General features: G+C 43.5%; 2 protein-coding genes across 7 annotated transcripts in view; one reads left to right on the forward strand and one right to left on the reverse strand.

The window, feature by feature from the left end:
• Positions 1–1,798, reverse strand: part of WDR78 (WD repeat domain 78) — a 13,053-nt gene extending 11,255 nt beyond the window's left edge. For all 5 annotated transcript variants that reach the window (XM_015636898.2, XM_033516446.1, XM_015636899.2 and 2 more), the window contains exons 1-2: positions 1,759–1,798; positions 39–174 (exon numbers count right to left, since the gene is read on the reverse strand). In XM_015636898.2, the coding sequence (XP_015492384.1) occupies positions 39–174; positions 1,759–1,790 (168 nt within the window). In that variant the 5' untranslated portion in view covers positions 1,791–1,798. The remainder of the gene's footprint in view (positions 1–38; positions 175–1,758) is intronic.
• A 201-nt stretch (positions 1,799–1,999) lies between these two features.
• The window catches only part of MIER1 (MIER1 transcriptional regulator), a 31,455-nt gene continuing 13,756 nt past the window's right edge, over positions 2,000–19,698 (forward strand). The window contains exons 1-5 of one of the 2 annotated variants that reach the window (XM_015636509.3): positions 2,000–2,305; positions 2,431–2,522; positions 13,913–13,937; positions 14,855–15,000; positions 18,148–18,315. In XM_015636509.3, the coding sequence (XP_015491995.1) occupies positions 14,902–15,000; positions 18,148–18,315 (267 nt within the window). In that variant the 5' untranslated portion in view covers positions 2,000–2,305; positions 2,431–2,522; positions 13,913–13,937; positions 14,855–14,901. Of the gene's footprint in view, positions 2,306–2,430; positions 2,523–3,189; positions 3,333–13,912; positions 13,938–14,854; positions 15,001–18,147; positions 18,316–19,698 lie in introns of those variants that run through there. The other variant, XM_015636508.3, reaches the window with a different exon arrangement.

Genomic DNA, 19,698 nt, shown 5'->3' on the forward strand with positions numbered 1-19,698 from the left:
TTCCCACTTTTCCCAAGGATGCTCCTGGACCATCTCACCTGCACAGCTCCCTGGCTGCCCACCAGGACCCCTCTCCGTGCAGCTTTTCCCTGGAAAACCCTGGAAGTTCTCCGGGAATTCGGGGCTTTGGTGGTTCCAGCATGTCCAGCTGCTGCTGCTGCTCCCAGCCCTGCCCTGGAATCACCACATTATAACATTTATATTTATAAAATATCAAATTAATACTAAAGGTTTGACTGTTTATTGCAATTCCCAATTTATTATAATTGATTCTATATTCCCAAATATTTTAAAGGATGTAAACCATTCAGAAGAAAGGATTTTTACCATTTCTAATGTATTATAACTTATTAGCAATTATTTGAAAGGATTTTAATGATTTATAATAAAAAATTCTTACAATTTCTAATGCATTATAATTGATTTTATATTCCCAAATATTTTAAAGGATGCAAACCATTCAGAAGAAAGGATTTTTACCATTTCTTATATATTATAACCAATTATTTGAAAGGATTTTAACAATTCATAATAAAGGATTCTTACAATTTCTTATGTATTATAACTTATTAGATATTACCAAATATTTTAAAGGATGCAAACCATTCAGAAGAAAGGATTTTTACCATTTCTTATATATTATAACTTATTATTACCAGTTATTTGAAAGGATTTTAAGCATTTATAACCATTTATAACAAAGGATTTTTACCATTTTTAATGTATAATAATTTATTACAAAATACCAATTATTTTAAGGGATTTTAACCATTTATAACCATTTATAACAAAGGATTGTTACTATTTCAAATATATTATAATTTACTATAAAATACCAATTATTTTAAAGGATTTTAGCCATTTCTAATAAAGGATTCTTATAAATTATTATATATTGTCAATTATTTTAGGCTATATAAACCCCTTTGTAATCAATATAATAATATAATAAATAATAATTAATAAGGATTTAAAACATTAATTTATTTATCATAAATTATTATATATTATGACATATTATAGAATGTCATGTGTTACATATTGTAATTTATTATGTATTATATGTATTATACCAATTTAAGGGGTGTAAACCATTTATAATACAAGATTGTGGCCATTTATTGATTATAATTTATTATATATTAATAATTATTTCAAAGGACTTTAACCATTTATAAGAAAGGACTGCAGCCATTTATTATAATTTATTTTATATCATAATTACATATTACCAATTATTCTAAAGGATTTCCACCATTTATAAAAAGGGGTTTTGACTATTTATTTGTTATAACTTCTTATGCCTTATAATTTATTATAGAATATAATTTAGTATATCTTAAAATTCATTATCTATTACCCATTAATTTAAATATGTAAACCATTTATAATAAAGGCGCTTTACCATTGATTTATTATGGCTTAGAATAGAATATAATTTATTACATATTATAATTCATTAAATGTTACCCTTTATTTTGAGGGATGTAAACCATTTATCATTAAGGATTTTAGCCATTTATATAATTTATTATTACAGAATATAATTTATTATATATTATTATGCAGAACTAAGTATTTTAAGGGATATAAGCCATTTATAATAAAGAAAATTTTCCCAATCATTAATCATAATTAATGATCTATTAGAATTGAGCCCCTATTATAATTTATCATCTATTCCAAGGCATTTCAAAGGTTTTGAAGCCTTTTAATTTCAATAACGTTGGAGTTTTAGGCCGATGCGGTTTCACTCACGGCGGAGGCCGCGGCCCAGCGGGGCTCGGCATGGCGTCGCACCGTTACCACGGCAACGCCTCCCAAGACGCGGCGCGGGGATTGGCCGCCAGCAAGGGCGCTGCCGATTGGTCACTGAGCGGCGCGCGGGCCGCGCTGTGCTCGCGGCCGCAGCCCCGGGCCGTACCCGGGCCCCGGTTCGGGTCCCGCCCCCGCCCCGTGTCACCGAACCAGCGCTGTCCGCGCCCGCCGCGACACCGCCCCGCCGGCGCCTCGGCCTTCCCGCGGGGCTGCAGCGCCTCGCTCGGGGGGGATTCACTCCTGAGTCAGCAAAGTCGCGCCCGCTGGTTCTTTCGGCACCGCCCGCGGGGAGCGTGTGAGGGTTGGGGATGCGGCTCCTCGGCGGAGGCGCCGGGCGTGCGTGAGCCGGGCGGCTCTGAGGGGACACAGCCGAGGCGTTTAACACAAGGCAGGGCCGCGGTGTCCTCGCTGTGACACAGCCGCGATGCCCGACGTGCGCGCCGGGCGCTGCCCCGCGCCGGCCCGGGGACAGCGCTGAGCCGGGCAGGTGAGGCACCGGGGCTGCAGGGAGGACACGGTGAATTACCGCCGGTTCTGCAGCTTTTCTCTGTTTATTTGGGGTGGTTTTTCGGGTTTTATGTTTAACCTAAAGCTGTTACTGTGTCACCCAAGAGCCTCACGCCCAGCAAGAGCCCCATTCCCCGAGGACCCCCCATTCGCCTCACGGCCGATGAGACACTCCCCGCGCCTCTGCGGCTCTCCGCGTGAGTACGGCGGCCGCGACCGGGCAGGAGGGGGGGAGCGGCACCGCGGAGCGGGGCGATGATGCGGAGCCGGTGGCGGCGGCGGGCGGGGCCCGAGGGGCCTCGGGACCGTGAGGGGCCGCGGCGAGCGGAGCCTCAGCGCCGGCCGGGGTGTGGCCTGGGCAGCGAATGAGAGGGGGGCGTGGCCTACGCGTTATTGCCATGCGAGAGGCGGGGCTTACACGTTGAGTGACACGTGAGGGGCGTGGCTTATGCCGAATGACATATATGGGCATGAGGGGCCTCGGCGGGTGGGGGCGTGGCCTTGCGTTTTGAGTGACAGGCGGGGCCTGTGGTCCCGGTGATAGACGAAGGGGTGTGGCCTGTGGTCTGAGTGGCAGGCGGTGGGGAGCGGTGTGCGCTTTGACTGGCATGTAAGGAAGTGGCCTCAGACTTTGAGTGACAGATGGGGCCTTGCCTGTGCGTTGAGTGACAGGCGAGGGCGTGGTCAATCCCCCAAGTGACAGGAAGGGGGCGTGACAGCCAGCCTGACTGACAGGTTGGACCACCGCTCTCTGACATGCGAGAGGGCGTGTCTTGCCATTGATTGACAAGCTATGTGGGCGTGGCCTCCCCTGACTGACAGCCGCCGCACGGACCCTGCCCGCTTCCCGCGGTGCGCGGTGACGTCGTGCGTAACGTGACCACGCCCCTCCCGCCCCGCCGCCGCTCCCGGTCCCGTCCCCGTTTCTCCCGCCGCTCCCACCGGGACCCGGCGGCGCTTCCCGGCGATGTGACTCTTTCCCGGGAATACCAGCGATCATGGCTGAGGTGAGAGCGGCGGGGGCCTGCCCGGGAACTTGTTGCGCGGGGCCGCAAGTTTGTTGTGGGGACCGGAGGCCCGCGGGCACCGGCGGTCCCGCCCGCTCCCCTCAGGGGCCTTCAGCCCCGAGCGGGGCCGTCCCGGCGGCTGAAGGGCCCTGAGGGGAGCGGGCGGGACCGAGCGCGGCGCCTCCCGGTTTTGATAGGACCGCGTATGCTAAAACATCGCTTTATTTCCTTTAAATATCTTTTTTGTAGTCGTTAAGACAAAGGGGAATTGCTTAAAAGGTAGCGCGGTGTCCTGGCAGGGAGATCTTTCTCGTGGAATTCCCAGGATTTGCGGGGTGTGGGGGGGTTATTTGGGGATAATGGGAGTTATGTTGTGGGATATAATGGTGTTGTAATATGATAATGATAGGAAAATAATGGGGAAATGGAAAAAAAGCCTCTTTATCGCAGTGTTGGGTTGGTGGGGGTTGGATTTGTCCATGTCAATAGGATCAGCTCTTTCCCTTTTTGGAGGGGAAATGGGACTGATGAATGGATATTCCATTAAGTTTTCCTCGAATTATCCCAGGTTCCCAATCTCAAGGCTGTTTGCTGCTCCAACAGTATTGACAAATGTGTCAGAAGTGAAAATTTGAAAAGTATGCACTCGAAAAGTAAAATCTGTGGGACAAGTGTTGCTTCCAGGGCAAGCTGGAAGTGTCAAGATTAGATTCTACAGATGAAGCTTCTCCCCTCGAAATTCCTGAATATATGGAGATTTCTCCTTAAATTATTTTCTCTTTTCCTCCCAAATCAAAACTTTAATGGAGCAGCCTTCCTGTTGTTGGGACAACACGTCCTGAGCTAATCTTAGAAGTTCTGAGAACCTGCCTGGGTGGTTTTGTATCTCGAGAGGGAACCACAGGTCTGATCCCAAAAAATGTGGTTATTAAATGCCTGCCTTCTACAAAGTTGGAGAGACAGTGGGGCCTTTGCTGTGGGGCATCAGAGTATTTGGGATGTTTGGCTGGAGGTTTTGTCCGTATTGTTCATTTTTTTGTTAATTAACCCCAATATCCTGTGATAATCCCGGTATTCCGCGGGCTCTGCGTCCTGTGGGGCTGAGCTGTGATCACTTCCCACTCGGTGTCACGTCCTCACATCCACGTCAGCCCCGAGGGCTGGGGGTTTGTGCTGCCTGGGGCAGGGAAATCCCACTGGGATGTGGAGCTGGGCACGTTTGGCTTTTCCCTTTGTGGATGTTGTTCCAGTGGGTGAGGCCTTTGCTGTGTGTCAGTCTCAATATCACACTCAGAGAGGAACAGGGAGTTTTCATCTTTGCTTTTTTGGAGGTGAATTCCTTGTCCTGTTTTGGCCTCTCTGAGGAGAAGGGGCAGGGGGAGAGTTTGATCTGCCTGTGGGTGAGTTCAGGAGGGCCAGCACCTGGAGTTCATTCCCAGGCAACTGTTGCATCTGCACGGAGAAACTGTAATAATTGTAAAAAATTATCACTCTGAGTGATGTAACCAGGGGCAGCGTCCTGGATACAGTTCCCAGCTCAGTTTGTGTCCCTGCCCATAGCAAAGAGTTGGAACTGGATGGTCTTTTGGGTTCTTTCCAGCCCAAACCATCCCAGGGTTTTATGAATTTGGGGAATAGGAACAGAGTGGGAATTCTCCTTAGCATGGCATTTCCTCATGGCTCTGGTGTCAACCACCTGCCTGGAGGAGCTGCAGATGATCACTACATGGATGGGAAGGTGTCTGCCTGATGGTTCTTGCTCTCTTCCCATCCTCCTCTCCCAGTGGAAAACCTTGTGCTGACTGTTCTGAAGGGATGCACAGGAGCTCATCCTTCCCTCAGGAACGATCCAAAAATGTTGTGTTGCAGAAAATCAGTGACAGACACAGCCCTCAAAGCCCGGTATAACTCTGAAACTTGTTGAGTTACACAGGAAGGCCCTTCAGAAAGCAGGGCTGGAGGCCAGAAAGTGAAACTAACTTCACCAAAAGTGCTGCTTCACTTTTGCAGAAGCAATTTGAATACAGGACAGACAAAGGAGAAGGGAAAAAAAAATAAATATTTTGAATATATATTAAATTTGGGATTAATAAACTCTGTTAGGGTTCTTTTTACTTTTACATGATTCCTCACATTCCAACATGTCAGAAGTTTGTTGCAGGCATAAAATGGAAAGAAAATATCTCTAACTTAAGATCAGCTGAAGCTTTGTGACTGTTACAGTATCCTGCATTAAGCTGCTTACGGGGTGGTTTTGGTGGAGGGAATGCTGATACACACAGATTTTTTCCAAAATAAGTATTTTAATGCCTCCTGAGAAGAAAAGATTGGGGCTGAAAAGCTTGATTAGCAGCTGAAAGAGAATGGTTTTTGTTAGTTCAGCCTTTATAATGTTGGAGTGAAATGTAAGTGAGAGAATGAGATCTTCTGATCCCAAAACTGGAAGAGCTGGGGTCAGACTTTTGTGTCGAACAGAGACAGCTCAATACCTGCTGTAATTTCCAGAAGTGCCCAATTCCTGCTGTTCCTTTTGTTCCATGAAGGGATGCACCAGTCAGGTGCTACAGGCACTTGCCAGGATACTGAGCATGCAAAACTAAAGGGAAAAAGATGATGGTTTGGGGTTTTTCTGTTGTTCTTCAGTGAATTAGGAGGAGTACCAGGGCTGCTGCATAGGAAGGAGAGTGAGCATGTGTGGTCTAAAATCAGGGACTAAATATCCCTGATTTTTGGTTGGCATGGCTTGGAATTAACTGCAGGCTGCTTTAGTTATGGGTTGAGGTGATCTGAAAGGGGAGATCCTGCTCCTCCTGCTGCTTTTGTGTGATGTCCCTGAACTTCCATGAGTTGATCCATCTCTGGCTGAGAACCTAAAAGCTTCCTGCAGGACAGGAAAAGGAAAGCTCTCACAGGAGCTGGAATGGGGTAGCAGGACCAGCCCTGGGGATCAGCAGATCCTCAGGAGGGCCCTTCTGGCTCTGCACAGCTCCCTGACAGGAGAGGGGAATTTGGGCTCTGCTCCCAGGAACAGGGACAGGAGGAGAGGGGGTGGCTGGGCCAGGGGAGCCTCAGGCTGGATATTTGGGAAAATTCCTCCTGGAAAGGGCTGCCCACCCTGGCACAGCTGCCCAGAGCAGGGGTGGAGTCCCCACGCCTGGAGGGGTTTCAGAGCTGTGTGGATGTGGCGCTGGGGCCACTGGTGGCCTTGGCAGTGCTGGGGGTGGTTGGACTGGATGGTCTTGGAGATGTTTTCCAACCTAAAGGATTCCATGGTTCCCTTCCCTGTGACTGATGCTGGAACATAATTCCTGTTTCTCCCAAACCTCCAGCAGGCAGCTGAGCAGCTCCTTGTGGTTCTCACCCAGAACCTCTGAAGTTCCTCAATTTCTTGACTTGCTGAAATAAGAACTTAAATTTTTGCTTCTGCAGAGTGAATTTCTGAGGGGTTAAAAATCTGGATTGGCATTTTATGGTGTTGGGAAAGTATGGGAAGAAGCAAGAGCTGTCTTGGGGCAGGAGCTCTCCTGTGTTGTCAGTGGATAATTAAATGTCTCAACCTAATTTCTTTGAGTGCACTTTAATGTTTGTGAGTTTCTGAAAGTTTCATTGTCTTCAACCAAAAAAATCAATTTATTAACACAATGTGCTTTAAGAAGTCATCTATAAATTCCTATTGTCTGGAAAAATTTCCCTTTCCTTCAATATTCTACTTCTTTCAGCTGAAGAATTTTAAACTTTGGGAATGCCACTGAACTCTGTTTTCATATTTTGAACATTACTTTCTGATTTCTATTTTGAAACGGCTTCAGGACAGAATGCTGAAGGAGTACATGATCTGATAACTGTTCTTAGTAACCCTTTTACATTCTTAGTGTTTTTATTGAACTAAGGTTTAGTAGGAAGCAGCAGTAAAGCTCACACAGTCACTGATGTGTTTGCAAATTGAGGTGTTTGAACAGTCAGAGTTTTTGAGAAACTCCTGGATGCAGGACAAGGTCAAAATAGATGAAATCCGAATTTCCTACTGTTATAAATCACAATTAAAATCAGAGACTGACATCAGTCAATCATATTTTTCCTGGTTTGATCTTAGGTGTAACTAACTGGGGGGTTTTGTGTCATTTTGAGCAGTGTTTGTAGAATACTGCACTGAGGTGTCAGTGAAGCCAATGGAGAGCTGGGAATTCTGGTTTTTCCCTTCCTTGGTGAAGGAATAAACCCCAAAGTGGTTGGTTATAGGCACTGATTGGATTCCCTCAAGGGAATTGCAGAGTGGCACTCTGCTTTCTAATCTTAAAAAGAGAGTGGCCCTTGAGTTATTTTTTCATAATAGAAGAATTTTGAGGATATTTTTTACATGTGATAAAACATTGATATTTGTGGGCTTCCAGTCATGACTTCAAGTCTTTCCTGATGCAGCAGTGGGATTTAGGCTGGAATTGTTGTAAAGTTGTTTCTTTTTTGAGCCTTTTCCTGGCCAGAAGCCCCAGGCTGCATTAATATTTCCCTCCTAATCCATTCACGTCATAAATTGTCCATAGGAATGTTTCCTTGTGGTGCCTGGCATATGACTGTGGCTGGTTTCTTCTGGAATTCTACAGTAGGATCCAAGCACTCCGTAGAATCCCAGTTTTCTTAGCATAATATTTTAGATTACTACAAGAAGTTAAGGAAAATGCTGGGGTTTGTAATGGAAATAAATGTTAAATAGAAAATGAGGAAGTGTGGAATTGTGTGCTTCAGGCAGGGCAGGAGGAGTTCTGATTGCCTGTGGGTGGTGCTCCATAATTCTCTTGGAATGGGAAGTTCTCCTGGTGAAGTTGCAGGCAGCATCATGGCCTGTCCCTCCAGCAGCTTCCTCAGCCTGGAGCACCAGCACTTCTCGGAGGGGGCAGTTCCTTGGGAAAATCCCTGCCTGGTGGTTCTGGAGCGGAACCTTGTACAGGAGCTGTTCTCAGCATCCTGCAGGGACATCCCTGTCCCCCAGGAACTGCTGGACGTGCAGAGCTCTGAGCTCCCCTGGGAGCAGATTCCAGGCTGGGATGGACCTGAGTCCTTCAGTGCAAGGATCCAAGGGGGGATCAGCTGCTGTCCTGGCACTCTGATGTCACTGTCACCTGTCTGTCTGTCCTGCCCTGTCCCCACAGAACAGCTCAGAGCCCCTTGTAGGGCCTGGAGGGGCTCCAGGAGAGCTGGAGAGGGGCTGGGGACAAGGCCTGCAGGGACAGGACACAGGGGAATGGCTTTAAGCTGGAAGTGGATAGATTTAGGTGGATATTGGGAAGGAATTCCTGGCTGTGAGGGTGGGGAGGCCCTGGAATAGAATTCCCAGAGCAGCTGGGGCTGCCCCTGGATCCCTGGCAGTGCCCAAGGCCAGGCTGGAGCAGCCTGGGACAGTGGGAGGTGTCCCTGCCATGGCAGGGCTGGGATTTGGGGTTTCTTCTCCAGACTGAGCACCTGCAGCTCTCTCAGAAATCTCAAAACTCAGCATTATGGGATGGTTGGAGGTGGAAGAGAGCTCAGGAGGTCTCTGGTATGACTTTCTCTGCTCTGAGGACTCCCAGGCTCACTCAGGGCTGTCTCCAGCTTGGTCTTGAAAACTTCCAAGGAAAAACACTGGGAAAAAGTCCTCTTGGTACAAGGATCAAGTCTCAGAAGGGAATGGCCAAGCCAGGGCAGCTTTGCTGAGGAGAAGCTTCAAGGCTTTGATGTTCACATTTGGGATCTGTGAGTTCAAACACTGCACCTGATCCTTGTCTTCTGGAAGGACAGGAATTTTCTCATTTAGCCACCAAAGTAAAAAAGCAAAAATCCATGGATGTGAAGGCTTCCATTTGAGGGATGTCACTGTGGTTTGGGCTGTGCAAGGGTTCACATGTAGAACTGGAAAAGAGGACCAGACGTGTTTTTCTTTTTTCCTTGCTTCAATATGTTGCCATTTTCTCTTCAAGATAAAAATGTGGCTTTTTTTTTTTTTTATATTTTAACGCAAGTTAATTTGTAACACAACACACAGGGAGGGGCAGGCTGGGACTGTGGCCTTCCTCTTATGGAAAGGGACACATTCCCTCTGGAATAAAAGATGCTATTCCCTATTTTACCCTGTTGTTTTCTCCAAGCCCATCTCGCAGGAGAGTTTATTAACTTTGGCATATTTTCCTTTTGCAGAGTTCAAGACCTGAACAAATTGATGTGCTTGTCAGGCATGTTGCTATCAATATAAAGATAATTTAATTCTAGTTTTTAACTGTTTTATGTAACACTTCAAGAGCTATTAAAGATAACTGAGTCGATTTGGACAGGATGTGTATTTATCTTGTAGACACTGCAGATTATTCTGTAAATTTTCAGATGTTTCATTATTCATCAGTTCTGGTAAACAGTGTGAAAGGTGTCAGCAAAGACAGCACTTGTGGGTAGAAGTGAAACTGTGCAGTGTCCTGTCCCTCAGTGCATTCCACTTGGAGTATCCCAGTCCATTCCAAGTGTTGGAATAAGACCTGGCCATCTCCTGCCAGCATGCAGCGCTGGGAATTGCCTGGAATAAACTCTGCAAGGCTGGTGCCTCCTCAAAGCTGCTTGTACTAAATAAACTGTCACAGTGCCAGCTCAGTGGGATTGTCCATTTCCATCCCAAATGATGGGATGATGCAGATCCCAGAGTCCAGGGAGATGTTTTAGGGCAGCTCTGTGGATGTTTCCATGACTGACACATCTCTGCTGCATTTGCCCCTAGGCAGTCACAGGTGTCTGAAGGAGACTGACCAACCTCAGTCCGTCTATTCCATATCCACACCCTTGGGAATGTGTGGGATCCCACCTATTCCATATCCAGACCCTTGGGAATGTTTGGGATGGGATCTGTCCCATCTACTCCATATCCAGACCCTTGGGAATGGATTGAATAGGATCTGTCCCATCTACTCCATATCCAGACCCTTGGGAATGGATTGAATAGGATCTGTCCAGTCTATATCCTATATATCCTATTGGATATATATTGGATGTGATCTTCTGGCTGATTTTTGCTGCCAAGAGTCTCTAAGCTTGGGAAGTGCTTCCTGAGATTCCTGAAAATACCCCTGGAATAAAGCAGTGGCATTCCTGCAGTTCTAATGGTTTGGGGCTCAGTGTCTCTCCTTTTTCTCTTTCCATGAGGTTTACTCCTTCCCCCAGAGCTGGGGTCTCCCTCAGGTCACTGTGGTGCTCCTTGGTGGATCCATGCAGCAGGAATCCTCAGCCACTGGAGCTTTTCCTCATTGTCCATGAGTTAGGAGTTCCTGGATGATTTTTCATTCCTCTGAGCTCCCAGCAGACCTGTTCACTGCTAGCTTTGCTGCTGGTGCAATTCCAGAACAATTGCAGTGTGTCTGGCCTGTGGATTGTCAGTATCCTGTATTTTTCTCTCCTGTTTTCCTCTCCCTGGCCTTGGATCCCGTTATCCTTTGTCAGGTACCAGCTCTTTGTTCCCACCAGTGCCCTTGAGGTAAAAAGTGCTTTGTGCATCCTTGGGAATGGCTGGGCAGAAAATGAAGATGCACTGAAGAACAGGAGTGTCCTTTTCCCAGGAATTCCTGTTCCATGGCCGTGCCATCCTTAGGAATGAGGATCCACAGATCCAACACAGCCAGCAGGAAATTTTCATCATTAAATGTCCCCAAAGCCATCTGTTCTCCCCTGGCCAGAGCCAGCATCACTTGGAGGCCCAGAATGGGAATGGCCAAGCCTTGCAGGGATTGTCTTGGAAAAACTCTTCAACCATAGGATGCTCCTTCACCTCCTGTGCTGCCAGACTGGCACTGAAGGCTTTTCCTGCTCTCCCTTTTCCACGTCTCCAGCCTCAAACTCGTGTTTGCAGCACATCTGGCACTCTCAGAGGCCCAGGATAAATTCAGGGAGAGGCTGGAAAAGTGGTGCCACTCATCCTGGGGATGCTGAGCTGGCCCAGGTGGCACGGCAGTGGTGGCAAGAGGTCAGGGAGCTGCTTTTGGCAGCAGCTGGGCATTAATAAAGATGAGCTGGAATGTGACACTGCTTGGAGCTGGAAATAGGAGCAGGAAATGATTGGCAGTTCATCCCAGACTGGAAAGCCAGGAAATGCAGACAGGAGAATCCCCAGGCAGGGCAGATGTGATTGGCAAAGCTTGGGAGAAGGAGCAGACCCAGCCTTTGGGGCTGGGTTTTGGAGTCACAGCTCCCTCAACTCCCATTATCCCTGCTTTATATCCCATTTTTCCTTCCAAATTGAGGCCTTTCCCCAGAACTTCCCTTCCCAGGCTGGAGCTGAGGTGAATGGAGCAGCCAGAATTCCCCATGGATTATCACAAAATCAAATTACTGATTTATAAATCCATAAACTGTTTCCCAGCTCAAAACTCCTCTGTTACATTCAAAATGTGTCCAGGCAAGCAAAGAAATTTTGGAAAGAGATTTGGGGTTTTTTGCAGAATGAGTGTTAACTTATGTAAGAGGCTACCAATAACAACAGGTTTAAATGGCTGTAATAATGGCTTTTCCTTCATTCCGTGAGGAATTCTCACTGTGGTTTGGGATTCCTTAAAAAATTTGTCCCTGAATTGAAGGAGAACAGAGAATTTGTGCTCAGCTTCAAATGGGAATCATTTATTTTAAACTGGGACCCACTGGAAGTAGAATCTGGGATATCCCTGGGTTGTGGAAAGGGGGATTTATACCTGGAGTTACATCAGAGCTAAAGCTTTAACAATTTTAATTTGAGTTCTAGGATGGTATTTGCAGAATTTATTGTTTACTAAGGAAAATATTTGGATCCCTCAGAATAAATTCTCCTTGGGCCTTTCCAGGCCTTTCCATCCAGCTCTGTTCCTTGGAGGGCAGAGTCATTTCTGGGATAATTTTTCCTTGTGGAATTAAGGTTGGAAAAGACTTTTTGAGATGATTGAGTCCATCCCATCAGTCAACACCAGCACTAATCCTTGTCCCCAAGTGCCACCTCGCGCTGCTTTTGGACACTCCCAGGGATGCTGATTCCAGCCCTTTCCATGAAGAACAGGGGAGGCTCTCCATGCCTTTTCTCCTAGCCTGGGAAAATTGAATTTATTTGCTTTCCACCCAATGATTGCTGCAATAAACACATTAAAACTTTGTTAATTTGTATTAATTATTGAGTATTGCGTTCTATTAATTACCCAGGTTTATCAGGCAAACAAAACACCAAATAAAGACCAGTCCTTGCTGGCTGATCCTGATATTCAGCTCCAGATCAGTCATAGTGGACTCTGGAATTTGTTAAGATAATCTTTGCAAATAAAGACTTGTTTTGTTTTTTTGGTTTTTTTTGGGTGTAGTGATTTGCAAAACTTCCCCCGGTGTTGTGCAACGATCTGCAAAAATGTTTTTGTGGTGTTTACCCAGTTAATTTGAATTTCTGTGGAAATCCTGGGGGGCTCCAGGGGAGCTGGAGAGGGATTTGGGACAAGGGGACACAGGGAATGGCTTCCCACTACCCAAGGGCAGGGATGGATGGGATATTGGCAAGGAATTCACTGGTTATATTCTGTATTTTCCTTTTTCTGGACACATTTTGAGTTCATTTATACACTGGACACTCCCACAAAAGGAAAGCAGACGTGTAAGTGAAATTATTCCCTAAGAAGGTCCCTTTCTTCTCACTTTGAGGAGCTTTTGATACAAAAAAAGTTCAAATTAGACAGAATTTTTTCACTTTTAGATTTTGCTTTGCTGCATCACTTGGCTGGGTTGGAGAAGGAGGCAAAGAGAAGGAAAACCCTTTAGAAAATCCAAGTTTTTCCTTGAGGACAGCATTATATAACAATTAATATAACAATATCTGAGTTTGCAGGAGGTGACAGGAGCACCACAGGGAAAAATTCAGTTTTCCTAACTTGGAAATAAACACTTCATTACACTGTGCCTGAAAAGAGTGGAAACATTTGCTTGAATTATCAAAACAAATGAGCTTTGAATGGCTGACATGCAAATTTCCCCCCAGGAGGTTAAAGATTGGCAAGGGGATAAGCAAGGGAAGGCAGGATTTTATGAAAGGATTTGTTTGTGGAGGTTAGAAAGACTGGGTTACCAAATTTTGGGCCAAAGAGGGGCTCTGGCATGTGGATTCTTGGGGAAATCTCATTTTCTTTATCTCAAAAATAATATTTTCTGGTGGTGGTTTTTGTTTTTTCCATGCAGCTGGGTTGGAAATTAAGATTAAATTGATTTTTTTTCCCTTTATTCTGTAAGGAATTTTAATTATGATTTGGGATTCCTTTAAAAAGTGTGTCCCTGAATTGAAGGAGAACAGAGAATTTGTGCTCAGCTTCAGAATGAAGAATAATTCTTTCATTGTTAAGCTGGGACTCACTGGCAGTGGAATCTGGGATATTCCTGGGTTGTGGAAAAGGGGATTAATACCTGGACTTAGATCCCAACTAAATTATTATTTACCTTGGTGCTTTATTTATAACTTTAATAACTATTTGTAAATATATTTTTCTGCAGTGAGTTGTTCTGTATTAGCTGAATAATTTGATTTATACAGGTTCAAGACAGCAAAAATAATTTCCTTTCTTTTTTTTTTTTAGCCTTCTGTTGAGTCTTCAAGCCCAGGTAAATATTTTTAATAATTTCCAAGGGTTTTGACATCCTATGAGCAGAAAAACTTTCCAGGAGTTCCTTCAGCTGGGTCATTGTTGCCTCTTGAGGTTTTATTTCTTTCAGAGAAATAATTAATTGCTTCATAATTAAACCTTAGAGTCACTCCTCCTTGTCACAAGTGTGGCAAGGTATGGAAAGTGGAATTTAAATTGTCCAGGGAAAAAAGGGGGAAAACATGAGCAGGGGTGGGATTAAAAATTGGAGGAGAAAAGGAAAACATGAGCAAATTTGGGATTGAAAATCAGGAGAAAAGAGAAAATATGAGCAGGGTTGGGATTAAAAATCAGGAGAAAAGAGAAAATATCAGGGGTGGGATTAAGGGGGAAAAAATGAGCAGAATTGGGATTAAAAATAAGAAAAATGGGAGAAGATGGGCAGGGATTGGATTAAAAATCAGATATTGCTGAGTGACATCTGCCAGACCATTCCTCTGCTCCTCACTTTGTCATTGTCACCAAATGGGACCAAAGAACTGGGGGGAAATAACTCAGAGATAAAATCTGCAAAAGTGTAAATTTTGAGAAAGGCATTTTTGTCTTTGCAGTTGTAAACGAGGGAGGTGCCCGAGAATAAAGAAGTTTTTATCTGAGGGTTTTTATTACTCTGTAGAGCTCAGTTGAGGCAGGTTTGTGATCACAAATTGAATTTTCCAGATGTGATGTGCACAAAGAGGGACCTGGCCCTCCCTGCCAGGATCTCCCCCCACAAAGGAAATTCCCCTGAAAATCGAACCAAAGGAGCGAGGGACAATAATTTGAATTTTTGCTCAATTCTGCTTCGAGCGTCACCTAAAGAAACAACTGAAAAAAACCCCAACTCTGTGAGGCTGTAATGGAACTAAAAATATTGTTGGGAATGTTTCCCACCAGGAGGTTCAGCAGCATCTGATGACCATGAATTTGACCCATCAGCTGATATGCTGGTGCACGACTTCGATGATGAGCGCACATTAGAAGAGGAGGAAATGATGGAAGGAGAAACAAACTTCAGATCTGAAATAGAGGATCTTAACAGGGTAGGTGGCCTGAAGGAATCCCAAAGCAGACCCACAAAACATGCAGGGTTTTATCCCTTCTATCTGGAATTTTTTTAAAAACATCACTCTAAACTCATTAATAAATATATAATAAAGAGAGGGGGGAAAAGCTGAATAAACTTTCCAAAAATTGGAGAAAATAAATGGTACATAAATAAATCTTGCATTAGGATTTGCATTTTAGAGCTAATGCAAATTAAAATATCATCTGACTAAACTTGTGTATTCCAAGTGCACATGAGTAATGCTTGTAGATTTTTATTTTAAAAGAAAACCCCTCATAATTCACATTTTGATACAAATATCTGTCTAATCTAGTGGAGCACTCAGAAATATCTTCATTTAAAAGAAGATGCAGAGGAAATGATGTTCAAACCCTATTTAGCATGAATGATTATGCCAATAGCACTTTAAATTAATTTAGTGCATTTAATCAATATTTCCAGTGGAAATGTTAATTTCTTTCTGGTAATTCCAGGGTCTGCTGTCACTTCTGTATTGTCTTCAATTATTTCTCAGGCAGGAATAATATTCTTAAATTACCAAGTAGGTTCATTATAAATGCAAACTAATTTAGATCCTGTCTGTGGCCTTGTTGGCCTCCAGAAAAGATCATTAATGACTCACAGATGAATATTTGATCTCCAAATCCTATTTAGCTTAAGTGATTCTGCCAATAGGACTTGAAATTAATTTACCCTATTTAATCTATATTTCCAGTGAAAAATGATCATTTTTGTTTAATCTGTTGATTTCCAGGTTGATACTAAATGGAAATCATGAAGATAAATAAATGGTTGGTGGATCTAAGTGTGCTTCATGTAGATTAAATGAGGAGTGAAGCTCCACATGTTTCTGAATTGGAAATGTGCTTTTTTCCCTTCATGTTTTGTGTAATTCTCTCACCACTTTTAACCCCTTCAGTTTATCCCCTCACATCCAATGGTTACCTCTGCTTGTGGGGAAATAACAAACAAATATATTCATTTTTTTCACTTTCTTTGCATTTTTGCAAATACCCTGAGGCTATCCAGAAATCCCAATTTGTGTTTTCTCTTGGAGAGTTGCTGGTCCTTGGAGCTCTTGGGATTGCAGTGGATTATTTGAAGTTTTAAAAGGCTTTATTTGAGAAAAATATTATTAATACAAACCCCCCCCTTGTTGGGTAACACAGGGTCAGGAATATTCCTGTTCCTGAATTCCCAAATACCTACAAATTCCATTTGGTAGGTATACAAATTATAAATTTGTATAAATTATAAATTTGTATAAATTATGAATTTGTATAAATTATAAATTTGTATAAATCTATAAATTTTAATTTTTAATTCTCAGCTCTATGGGAAAGGAGTGCTTAAAGACAGAATATTCCAAAATGTGCTGGAGAACTTTTGGATAATTCAAATATGATTTTTCTGCTAGCTCTGCTGCCAGGTTTAATTAAGACCAAAGGCCTTTCATGTTGTCTGTGTCAGTAAAATATTAATTCCCCATAAAGTGACACGATGGGGACCAGGGAGCCAACATTTAATTCCATGTTTGCATGACTGGGTGTAAAGCTTAACCAAAGAGTAGAGGAGTAAGAGGTAGAATGGCTTAGTTCTTTGAAATAAAAATAAAACAAAATAACATCAAATGAAATAAAATGAAATGAAAATGAAATGCAATAAAAAAAAATTAAATTAAAATTAAATAAAATATTAAAGAAAAATAAAATGAAAATAAAATGAAAAATAAAATAAAATACAATAAAATACAATAAAATAAAATACAATACACAGGTAATAAGTGCTGATAACCCCTGTCACATTTGTTTTTACAGAGCACAACCAACTCCACTTTTGTCATTGGGATTATTGGGATGTTTCCAGAAATTAGATCAGTGCAGGCCCTTAGGATAGGAAGTCTAAGGTCAGCCAATAACTAAAAATATCTGATTATCAGCCAACAATTATCAACATTAAATACTAAAGGAAAAAAACAGCAGACAATTAATAATAATAAATATAATAAATATAATATAATTATATAATAAACAGATAATAAACAAAGGATTTGATGTTTTGGGAGAGAATTTTTAAATGATCCCTGAAAATTTCTGCTCTGAAACATCTCCTTAGGGATGGCTGTCCTGAAGGCTGGACACTGAGGATTAAAAGTAATAAAGGAATTAATTAGCAGAGCCAGCTATTTTATTTATTAATAAAATTTAATTAAAAATATTTATTAGTAATTTTTATTAATAAAGAGTTTAGGAGTCTTTGTTGTACTTGAATTAATTTGAGAACTGACAATATAAATTGAAATGTCTCCTCAGAGTGGACCAGCTTTTTAATGGTTTTTAAATAAAATATTTTAAGGTTTTAGCAGATTTGCTTCTCTGGGTTTGGAGCTCAGCAGCTGAAAAGAAATGGGAAATAAAAATTCTTGCTGTCCTTCCCTGGATATCAGGGATCCCTCACCCTCTCAGAAAAAGGAGAGGTACAGGCACACTGAGAGGCTGGAATTTTATATTCCAAAATTGTCAAACTCTGTGGAATTGGCCCTGGAGCACAACTTCCCCTAAAAGATGGAATTCTGTGTTCCAGCCAGGTGCTGGAAGTTGTGTTTGAGCTGAATTCTTGGAGTCACTGCAGGAATTCCTGCCTTGCACTGGGACAGGCTCTGATCCCACTGTCTGTGTGGAGCACTTGCTGCTGACACACATTTCACCCATTTTTTCCACAAATTTATACTAAAATCCACCATTTTCCAGCTGCTTTGGGCAGTGGAGGGAATACCAATAAATATTCCAATAAGGAATTTATTTCCTGTGGCTACTGAAGGTGTTTGATAAAACCAAACCCTTTTAATGAGCTTTATGGAGATCCTGTTGGGGTGGGAGGTCTGCTGGAAATAAATCAAGGATTAGGAAATAAATTATCCTGTACAAAACCCCCCTCATCTTTTTCTTAGGATCCCAAACTTCCAATTTTTCCCATCCATCCCTTTTGGAATGGCCATTCTTTTGGTGTAGGTGCCTGTGATCCCTGTGGTTTGTGGAGAACCTTGATGCTGGGGAGGAATTGCAGTGGAAATATCCCTGTTAATTCCCTGTTAATTAGTTTTTGTTTGGATTTGGCCCAGGAAAGCGACATGCCCATCCAGGAGCTGCTGAGCCGCTACGGCTACGATGGCACCGTGCCCCTGCAGGAGGAGGAGGAGGAGGAGGAGGAAGAAGAGGAAGAGGAGGAGGGAGAGGATGATGATGATGTCGATAACGATGACAACAGCGGCTGCAGTGGGGAAAACAAGGTAAATGTGTGCTCATTTGCATATGCAAATCCATGATTTGCATACTCGCACTACTCAGCGTCCCAGGTCGTGGCAGAGCTGATTTGTAACAGAGTTGATTTCATAAACCTCACTTTACTAATAAGGTTTATTCTTAATTACCCATCTGTATTTCTCTTAATTGCTCTTAATTCTGTCTCTCTCATCCCAAACTGAGGCAATTTAAAATCCATGGATGCAGCATCCTGTCAGGGATGGGAATTGTCCTTCAGAACTTCAGCACTCCCATTTTAATTGCCTTCAGACACCTTTAGAGATACAACTGGGTACTTATTTTGAGTAGAAAAGCTGATTATTGAAGCTGCACAAGTGTGGAGTTGGATTAAACATTGCTCTGGGTCTTGGAAATCCTGCAAGTTTTCCAGCTTGAGCCTTTTAAATTGTATTTTTCCAGCCTGGTTGTACTTGAATGAACTGCACCTAATGCTTCAAGTATCTTTGCAAAATGTTTAGTTTTGAGCTTAGCATCTTCAAACGCCTTTTCTGTGTTCTCTTCAAACTTCCTGATTTTAAAGAAGAGGTTTTTCTACTTGGAATGTGAATCCTGTCATGGGCACAGCTGCTGAATTCCATTAAGATACTTGGAATTGTCAGTGACACAAAAGCTGAGACATTAGTGGAGGTTTCATTTCCTAATGTGGATTTAAAAAGATCCATTCTGGGCTTTTGGTACCTTTACCTATTTTAGAATCCCTGGAATGCCACACAGGGATGAGGAATGGTACATCTGAGTCAGGAACTGAAATTCCTGGGATTTATCAGCTGCCTTGACAGATGCTGGAGAAAATTGTTCTTTGTGGGGGTTGAGCAGTTCAAAATGAAGATCCAGAGTTAGATTGGATCAGGAAAGGTTCAGGAGGTGGGGAGAAACTTAGGTAATGTGAAGGTGCAGGGAGAATTCTTTCAGGGAAAATCATTTCAGGGAAATTTCCTCATGGAAGGGGTGGTCAGGCTTTGGAAGGGGCTGGAGTCTCCTGGAGGTGTCCAAGGAACCCCTGGATGTGACACTTGGTGCTCTGGGCTGGTGACAAGGTGGGGACAGGTCCCAGCTTGGGCTGGATGATCCTGGAGGGCTTTTCCAACCTCAATAATCGTGTGCAGAACCAAACTGAGGCCCAAATGTTCATTTTGTTGAGCTTGCTGCTGTTCCTGAAGTGTCACTTCCTTCCTTCTTGCTCCCCTCCTGGCTCTGCAGCAGCTGTCCTGTGCTGTCCCTGTGTCCCACACACGAGCTGGCACCTTCTGCCCCTCAGCAGGACTGGCCCAGTTCAGCTCAGCCCAGCACTGGGAGCAGGCACTCCCCAATCCCCAGTCCCATCCCAGTTCAGCCCAGTTCACACCAGT

Source organism: Parus major, chromosome 8 (assembly GCF_001522545.3).
Source record: "Parus major isolate Abel chromosome 8, Parus_major1.1, whole genome shotgun sequence".
NCBI classification, from domain to species: Eukaryota; Metazoa; Chordata; class Aves; order Passeriformes; family Paridae; genus Parus; species Parus major.